The sequence below is a fragment of the Myxocyprinus asiaticus genome, chromosome 13 (genome assembly GCF_019703515.2).
Source record: "Myxocyprinus asiaticus isolate MX2 ecotype Aquarium Trade chromosome 13, UBuf_Myxa_2, whole genome shotgun sequence".
Taxonomy (NCBI): domain Eukaryota; kingdom Metazoa; phylum Chordata; class Actinopteri; order Cypriniformes; family Catostomidae; genus Myxocyprinus; species Myxocyprinus asiaticus.
Genome location: NC_059356.1, coordinates 18,489,697 through 18,499,697, shown reverse-complemented (window position 1 = coordinate 18,499,697; position 10,001 = coordinate 18,489,697). Strand labels below are relative to the sequence as shown.

At 38.9% G+C, this 10,001-nt stretch overlaps 1 protein-coding gene across 2 annotated transcripts; it reads left to right on the top strand.

Moving 5' to 3' along the window:
- Positions 1 to 651: 651 nt before the first annotated feature.
- On the top strand, positions 652 to 8,357 carry LOC127450083 (lipopolysaccharide-induced tumor necrosis factor-alpha factor homolog). Of its 2 annotated transcripts, none has more exons than XM_051713823.1 (4): positions 652 to 954; positions 1,214 to 1,476; positions 7,467 to 7,623; positions 7,747 to 8,357. In XM_051713823.1, the coding sequence occupies exons 2-4, from the start codon at positions 1,254 to 1,256 to the stop codon at positions 7,853 to 7,855; spliced, it is 489 nt and encodes a 162-aa protein (XP_051569783.1). In that variant the 5' UTR covers positions 652 to 954; positions 1,214 to 1,253; the 3' UTR covers positions 7,856 to 8,357. The 2 variants fall into 2 exon arrangements, with proteins under 2 accessions (XP_051569783.1, XP_051569782.1); XM_051713822.1 differs by having other exon boundaries at positions 1,243 to 1,476; positions 7,747 to 8,356.
- Positions 8,358 to 10,001: the final 1,644 nt, after the last annotated feature.

Here is a 10,001-nt window from a genome sequence, read left to right as displayed (position 1 = left end):
CAAAAATGCTTAACATAAATTTAAAGGAATATTCCTGGTTCAATACAAGCTCAATCAACAACCTTTCTGGCATAAAGTTGACTAGCACAAAAATGTATTTTGTGAAATTAGTGAATGTGGCAAGCCCGTAAACGTTAAAATACTCACTGTTTCAAAAGTGTAACCACAAGATGTAAACAATATGTGTGTAAACAGGATTTTAGGGTGATGAAAATGCTTTCTAAACTTATCTGTGTAACGTTATATATCACTTTGTTGCCATGACTTTGGTGACCCTTAAACCCTAAAACAACCATAAAAACTATTATTTAAATACATTTACAGCTCAAACAATAGACAGGTTTGAACAGAAGTATTAATGTAAGTGCCTTTAACCCCAGACGCCCCCCCCCCCCCCCCCAATTCACTTCCATTGTAAGTGCCACGCTGTAACCTTGATTTTATTTATTTTTATTTTCATAAATTACATAGTATAATTTATCGCTATTAATTTAATTTATACCAAGATTAACAAAAAATGTAAATGTTAAATCTTAAGTAATTTATGGTTTAACCAAGAGAAGCTGTATGTGGAGAAATATATAAAACAGCTGGTTTGTTATGTAATGTAATGCAACACTTTCTCCTGAGGATGGACTCTCGCTGCATATAATTCACTTGACCAAACACGGAACTTGAGGGAACCGTCCAAGCGTGACAAGTTCCCCTTTTTGCCATAATCCGTAATTCATCGCTACTTGTGTTTACTTTACACGCATTTAGTTATACATAGTTACACAATATACAGCTATTTTTTTTCCCCGGCGATTTTCATTGCTAAGTTTAATAATCTTTGAAGGGACTGGAACCCACCCATCAGTGCTGCGGAAATACAGCAAGTGCGTAACAAATCTAAGAAACAGGAAACGTCTTGATCTCGTGGGATCTTGTGTTACAAGAAGACGCGAACAGACAGTAAGTGTTTAAGTTTTACAGTTATAAAGGGTTGTGCTCTTTAAAACGAACACAGTAATGTTTTATTGAGGTTCAAAGTTCTAACGAACAGCTTTGGGAACTTTGTTTCACTTCTTGTTTACAATATGGAAGTTTTTGTTAAAAATGAAACTAGCGTCGTTTTTAAGAGACGGCTTCAAATCAGTTCGGAATGATCAGGAATTAAGTAATGCTGTGAATAACGTTGCAATAAAATAAGAACAAGTCCTAATTAAAGTAGCTGTGGTTGTCATTTCTATTACTTCAAAGCACCGAAGGCAATGGCAAGCGCACCTCCAATGGAGACAACAACACTTGTGGGCCACCCACCACCACCCACCTATGAGGAGACAATAGGTACAAGCCCACACTACCCACCAGGAGGACCGATGCTCTATCCTCAAGCTGATGCAAAAGCATCTCTGCCTCCATATCCAATGCAAGCCTACGGCCAGATGTATCCACCACCCCCACAAGCTCAACCTGTCACCACCAGTCCTGTTGGTAATGATCCTCTCTCTTCTTTAAGCCCTATACATATATATATATATATATATATATATATATATATATATATATAAATTGCACTAGGTTTGTAGAGCATTTTTTTTTATTTGTCATATAAAAATTAATAAATCAGACACAATGCAGTACACACACACACACACACACACAAAGAGCTCAGTGGGTGAAACTATAGATACAGTAGGCAACGCGTCATACCCAGGGGAGTGGTTTAGCATGGGGGAAAGTGAAGCTTTGTTACCGTAGTTACTCATACATTCCTATGAGGAATAAGGGGAGAAATATCAGACAAGTTTAGCTATTTAACAATGAAAAATTTGACAAAAGCTGTTTTGTAGTTTTTTACTCCTCAAACAATGCCAAAACACCCAAAACTGATTTTTTTTATTGCCAGCCAACTGACAGAAATAGATGTCTAAAGAAGAGCACTGCAGCTGCAGTCGACCAAATGCTGGATACGTGCTTTAATATATTTGGGAAACATCTGAGAAGAATTGAAGACTAAATCAATTATCATATAATCACAACAGTGGTTTCAACAAAGACATAATGATGAGTTAACACCAGAAAACTTGACTTGAACAGAGTGGAGCACTGCTTATTATTTTTCATGCTTTAATCAATCAGACATTTCAAGTTCGGTTTTATGAAGTGTTTAGTAAATGGGGTTTCTGGTAAAGTTGCTGTGAAATGTGAAATTTGAGCTATTTTTTTCTGATTAACACTTTTATTTATTCAGACACATGAAACAGAAGAGCAAACATATATACACCAAATCAACTTTTAACCCCCATAATTCCCTTTCGCCCTCCCAGTCCCAGTCAAATTATATATGTACAGCTGTGCTCAAAAGTTTGCATACCCTGGCAGAAATTGTGTATTGATTTTGAAAATATGACTGATCATGCAAAAAAAACTGTCTTTTATTTAAGGATAGTGATCATATGAAGCCATTTATTATCATATAGTTGTTTGGCTCCTTTTTAAATCATAATGATAACAGAAATCACCCAAATGGCCCTGATCAAAAGTTTACATACCCTTTAATGTTTGGCCTTGTTACAGACACACAAGGTGACACACACAGGTTTAAATGGAAATTTAAGGTTAATTACCCACACCTGTGGCTTTTTAAATTGCAAGTAGTGTCTGTGTATCAATAGTCAATGAGTTTGTTAGCTCTCACGTGGATGCACTGAGCAGGCTAGATACTGAGCCATGGGGAGCAGAAAAGAACTGTCAAAAGACCTGCGTAACAAGGTAATGGAACTTTATAAAGATCGAAAAAGATATAAAAAGATATCCAAAGCCTTGAAAATGCCAGTCAGTACTGTTCAATCACTTATTAAGAAGTGGAAAATTCAGGGATTTCTTGATACCAAGCCAAGGTCAGGTAGACCAAGAAAGATTTCAAAGATTTTCAGTTATAAAGGGTTAAGTTGATTCCTAATGTATATTTTAGTGGTTAAATTTATTTTTGTCTGTCTTGGAGTCAATATAAAATGTTAATAACAAAATCATCAATCATATTAAAAGGTATAGAGTTCAAGATGGCGGCGAGTATGGCTGCTGCATTGTGAGCTCCGACCCAACATTGCAGTTTTTTGTTTGTTTTGTCTAGAATTCTTATGTTTTTTGTCTTGGATGTTGTCTGCCTTATCGTTTACGATAGACAAACAATTTTGGACATTGCTTCTGCAATAGCACACTGAAAACCGGACTTCAAATTCCTCAATGCCGACCTGCTGTTTACAAACACGCCAGCGGAACCCTTTGTCTGGGCAGCCCGGCCGCGGAAATGCAGCCGGAAAAGGGGACGGAGAGCCGTCGTTCTCATCAGAGTAAGAAGTCGTGCAAATTGTCTCCTGCTACCCAGTATTCTACTGGCAAATATTCAGTCTCTGGACAACAAGCTCTGTGAGCTGAGAGCACGGATCTCTTTCCAACAAGAGATGAGGGACTGCTGCATTATCTGCCTTACAGAAACTTGGATGTCTGTGGAGATTCCAGACCCAGCCATCGAACCCGCGGTGTTCTCCATGCACCGAGTGGACAGAGCGAAAGACCTCTCAGGTAAAAGCAGAGGTGGTGGTGTATGTTTTATGATCAACAAATCCTGGTGTGATCAGACTATAAAGTCTTTCTGCTCTCATGATTTGGAATTTCTCATGTTTCTGTATCGGCCATTCTGGCTACCGAGGGAATTCACAGCGGTCATTATCACAGCTGTGTACATCCCCCCCACAAGCCGACACAGACCGGCACTCAAGGAACTGTATGGGAGTATAAGTGAGCAGGAAACCGCGCACCCTTAGGCCACGTTCATTGTGACCGGGGACTTAAAGCCAATTTCAAATCAATTGCTCCGAAATACTTCAAACACATCAGTTGCAAACACATCAGTCCCTCCCCCGCCCACCATTTGACAGATCGGACCACTTTTCCGTTCTGCTTCTGTCTGCTTACAGGCAGAAACTGAAACAGGAAGCTCCCACCCTCAGAACAATCCAGTGCTGGTCAGACCAATCAGATTCTGTGCTACAAGACTGTTTTAATCATGCGTACTGGGAGAAGTTCCGGTCCGCCTCTGATGACGACATCGAGGTATACGCTGATAGTGTAACGTGTTTCACCAGTAAGTGCATAGAGGATGTTGATGTTGTTCTGACCAAAACTATACGGATCTACCCAAACCAGAAACCATGGATTAATAGCGATGTTCATGCGGCACTTAATGCGCTGACCTCCGCTTTTAATTCTGGGAACACGGAGGAGCATAAACAAGCCAGTCAGAGCAGCCAAATGCCAGTACAGGGATAAGGTTGAAGGACAGTTCAACACCACCGACTCTAGAAGCATGTGGCAGGGAATTACTATCATCACGGACTTCAGAGGGAATAAAAACTCCGCTGTGAATGGGCCTCTCTGCCGGATGAGCTAAATACTTTTTATGTTCATTTCGAGGGAAATAACACTGCCCTCATGGAGAGATCTCCCGCAGCCAAAGCTACAGAGGTTAGTTTACACTCTGTCTCTGTAGCGGATGTAACCCGATCCTTCCGACGGGTGAATATCCGTAAAGCCGCGGGTCCAGACGGCATTCCGGGCCGCGTCATCAGAGTGTGTGCGAACCAACTGGCTGGTGTTTGTATGGACATTTTCAACCTTTCCCTCTCCTTGTCTGTGGTCTCCACATGCTTTAAAACATCCACCATTGTGCCTGTACCAAAGCAATCCAAAATCACTTGCTTAAATGACTGGCGTCCTGTTGCTCTGACCCCCATCATCAGCAAATGCTTTGAGAGACTAATCAGAGATTACATCAGTTTGCTGATGATACGACGGTAGTAGGTCTGATCACTGACAATGATGAAACAGCCTACAGAGAGGAGGTGCACACTCTGACACGCTGGTGTCAGGAGCACAACCTCTCCCTCAACGTCAGTAAGACCAAAGAACTTGTGGTGGACTTCAGGAGAAAAGACAAAGAACACAGCCCCATCACCATCAATGGAGCACCAGTGGAGAGAGTCAGCAGCTTCAAGTTCCTTGGTGTCCACATCACAGAGGAACTCACATGGTCCGTCCACACTGAGGCCATTGTGAAGAAGGCTCACCAGCGCCTCTTCTTCCTGAGACGCCTGAGGAAGTTTGGAATGAACCTCCACATCCTCACACGGTTCTACACCAGCACTGTAGAGAGCATCCTGAATGGCTGCATCACTGCCTGGTATGGCAACAGCACCGCCCTCAACCGCAAAGCCCTACAAATGGTGGTGCGAACTGCCAGACACATCATTGGAGATGAACTTCCCTCCCTCCAGGAAATATATACAAGGCGGTGTGTGAAAAAAGCTTGGAGGATCATCAAAGACTCCAGCCACTCGAGCCATGGGCTGCTCTCACTGCTACCATCAGGCAGGCGGTATCGCAGCATCAGGACTCGCCGACTCCATGACAGCTTCTTCCCCAAGCAATCAGACTTTTGATCTCTCATGATCAATGTACATCAGCACTGCACTTTATTAATCTTATAATCTTATATCTCACACTGGACTGTTCTAAATATATTCTCTCTTAACAACACACTGGCAACTGACTATCAACTGACAGCCTGAATGTCAATACAGCACAATACAACATACTGTATATTTTATATATTATATTTTTATTATATACTGTGTATTCTATATTGTGTGTGTGTATTGTATACTGTACATTGTATATTATTATTTGTATATTGTGTTGTGTAATTATGTGTATATTAGATTATGTAAATTGTTTGTAAATCTGATGTTTATTGTAAATTGGTATATGTCTCATCACTGTCATGACTGCTGTGTTGCTCGGAACTGCACCCAAGACTTTCACCCACTGTTGCACTTGTGTATATGGTCATGTGACAATAAAGTGATTTGGATTTGAAATAAAAAAAATTAAGATACCAGTTGTATATTACTAAATATTAACGTGACAGTCATAAACGTAAACTTCTGCCTTGGGGTGACCTGGCACTGCAAAGAAACTACTTAATGGCTCAACAGCTTTTAATCATGTTTTTCGCTGTTAAAATAGCCAAATCTATCAGATATTTCTCCCTGTTTCTTCATAGGAATGTATAAGTAACTATGCTAACAGTGCTTTGCTTTCCCCCACAGTTGGCGGGGCCTCCTTGCCGACTGTAACTATACCAGAGCAATTTTCTTTTACATTTTGTAAAATAAAAATCAATCAGCCACAATGCAGAACATACAGGCACACACACACTTCAAGGTCAGATCAAAGTCTTACTCTGACCCCGTGAGAAAATTTATGCTTAGGTGTGGGAGCTGTGCACCATGGTCAGGTTTATCTGTAAGCATATTGTGGCATCATTGCAAAATCTCACCCTTCAACGATGCTACAATTCTACTAATAATTCATATTTATAATGTCTAAATATAAATCCTATGCATAACTTATGATAATATCTAGTTTAAGTTTGTTACAACATTGACTTATAAAGATCAGCAAATGCAAGGAGCACTAAAGCCATCTACAGGTTATTGTTGTCATTTCATGTAATTGTTATTTTTATTTCCAGCAGATGCCACCAGAGACCACCAATGCATGACATATTTTGGTGTTTTGACAATCTTTCAATTTACTGAAATGAAGGTTTTCATTGAAGTGAAGATAACAAAATGTGCTTAATTAAAATGAAATTAAATGGAGTAATGTACAGGTAAATCAGGTCAAAAATACCATAAAATCCCAAAAGAAATGCATAACTTTAGTGTTTTTACTTTAGTGAAGATAGTGTTATTACATTTCTTAATATATATATATATATATATATATATATATATATATATATATATATATATATATATATATATAAATGGGGTTTCATGTCAAATTCATGTTGAATATGACAAGAACAGATGGAACGGGGATTCTGTTGATAAGTGTACAAGGGTCAAACACAGATATTGTTTACTACACATGGGTAAAACTATTGTCATGACTGATTTTGGAATGGACACATGGGAAATTAAAAATGAATTAGCCAAGTAAACGTTGTTATCAGCTGATGTCAAAAATCACAATATGGCCTGGATTAATTGGCCTGGCCGATATATCAGTCTATCACTAATGCTAAATATTTCCCCCCCAAAAAGTATACATCACTCCAATTTTAAGAATGGTTTAGAATTAAATGTTAATCATATTAGTGGATACCTTGCTAGAAAAAAAATACATAAATAATCACACCAGCCTTTTTGCTGGTAGTGGTTTGGACAGCTATAACACAATCAATTTCCTCCACACCAACTAATCAACCATCTAAACCAGCATGCAGCTAAAAACAAATGCTGGTTTCATTCTGTTTTGAACTTTATCATATTTTGAACTGCCGAGAGCATCGTTGCCTTCCAGTAACTGTAACATATGAAGCGCAATCTCTAACCATCTTTTTTATATTTTAGTGGCTGTGCAGACTGTATACATGCAGCCTGGTCTGGTGTTTGGAGATGTTGCGGTGCAGGCACATTGCCCAGTATGCACTCAGAATGTGGTAACTCGCCTGGAGTATTCATCAGGAGCGTTAGCCTGGCTCTCTTGTGCAGGCCTGGCCATTTTTGGGTAGGGACAAGCAAACTTAATATACAATCTTTGGTTTTTCAAGAACCACCAACATTTCTGAGCTTATCACATGAAATATTCTCCTTCACTGTTCTGTTCTTTTTTTTCTCTGTCTTACTCTAGTTGTATCTATGGGTGTTGCCTGATTCCCTTCTGTGTGGACAGTTTGAAGGATGTGACACACCACTGTCCAAACTGCAACAGTGTTTTAGGAGTCCACAAGAGAATCTAAAGCAGTTGTATGAAGTAGTTGCTGAGCAGCTGTGTATATACCTGCTCTCAATTTTTTTTATTGAATGAAAAACTTTACACTGACTTAACCCTAATACATATAGGCATATGTATACATTCATATATATTCATACATATAGTATACACATATTTATGTCTTAAATAAGGGTCTGAATGTATACTAACTGATTTTCATGAAGGGCTAGATTTAATCTGTTTTGATTATTTAATCACATTGTAATATTTTCACACATTCTCATTTGTAATAAGAACGTCTGTAAGACAAATAGTTTATGCATAATTATTGCTGTTTAGAAATTATAACCTTCTCTTTATACTGTTACCAGCTTGTTCTCTTAGTTAAAACACCAAAAGTGCATATTTCATTTAATTTCAACTTGCTCAAATATTGTGAAGGCGCATGGTGCTGCATCAAAATGAATAAAAGTCATTATCAGTCTCATGAACCAAACAACAAAAAAAATGTATGGTAATGTTTGCTGGAGGTCTTACATTTCATATATCCAGTTTCTCCTGTGAATCGATGCATTTTCAGATAGATCTGCCATCTTCACTGTACGCAGTACTGGCTCTGGACTGAGACTGGACGACCCCCATAACCATGACATACCTGTGGACACAACAGATTGAGCATCTCATTGCAAAAACTACTTTAGCTTCTTGAGAACTAGAGTACTCTACGGGATTGCTCAGTTTATATATGTATACACACTGATCAGCCACAACATTAAAACCACCTGCCTAATATTGTGTAGGTCCCCCTCGTGCCGCCAAAACATCCTCACCCGCATCTCAGAATAGCATTCTGAAATGCTATTCTTCTCACCACAATTGGACAGAGCGGTTATCTGAGTTACTGTAGACTTTGTTAGTTCAAACCAGTCTGGCCATTCTCTGTTGAACTCTCTCATCAACAAGGCATTTCCGTCCACCGAACTGCTGCTCACTGAATGTTTTTTGTTTTTGGCACCATTCTGAGTAAACTCTTAGAGACTGTTGTGTGTGTGAAAATCCCAGGAGATCAGCAGTTACAGAAATACTCAAACCAGCCCATCTAGCACTGTGATATAGTCAATTAAAAGTGAAACAATCTGTCTGTAAACAATTGTTGGAAAAATTACTCGTGTCATGCACAAAGTAGATGTCCTAAACGACTTGCCAAAACTATAGTTTGCTCAGATCTGTGCAGTGGTTAAAAAATTATTATTGGGGCCTGGGTAGCTCAGCGAGTATTGATGCTGACTACCACCCCTGGAGTCACGAGTTCGAATCGAGGGCACGCTGAGTGACTCCAGCCAGGTGTCCTAAGCAACCAAATTGGCCCGGTTGCTAGGGGGGTAGAGTCACATGGGGTAACCTCCTCATGGTCGCGATTAGTGGTTCTTGCTCTCAATGGGGCACGTGGTGAGTTGTGCGTGGATCACGGAGAGTAGCATGAGTCTCCACATGCTGGGAGTTTCCACGGTGTCATGCACAACGAGCCATGTGATAATATTGACTGTCACAGAAGAGGAGGCAACTGAGACTTGTCCTCCACCACCGGATTGAGGCGAGTAACCGCGCCACCACGAGGACCTACTAAGTAGTGGGAATTTTTTATATGCACATTATATATATATATATATATATATATATATTTATTATGGCATGCTGTTCAGGAAATTATTGTATTTATAATATGAAGTTTGAGTATATGGAATGGAACTCTGAATATATGGAATGAGTGTGTGAATATGTGAAATGAAACTGAATATATGGAATGAAACTTGAATGAGAGAAACTGAATATATAGAATGACACTTGAATATATAGAATGAGAGAAACTCTGTATATATAGAATTAAACTGAATATATAGAATTAAATTTGCAATATACCGAACAAAAGTCAGAATATATGGAATGAAACTTGAAAATATTTAAAAGGAAATAATTATATTTATAATATGATGTTTGAGTATATGGAATGAAGTCTGAATATATGGGATGAAACCTGTGATTATTTAAAAGGAAATAATTATATTTATAATATGATGTTTGAGTATATGGAATGAAGTCTGACTATATAGAATGAAACTTGAAATCTGACGTCATCAAAGCGCCATCTTGTGTTTTTCATGTGTGATTGT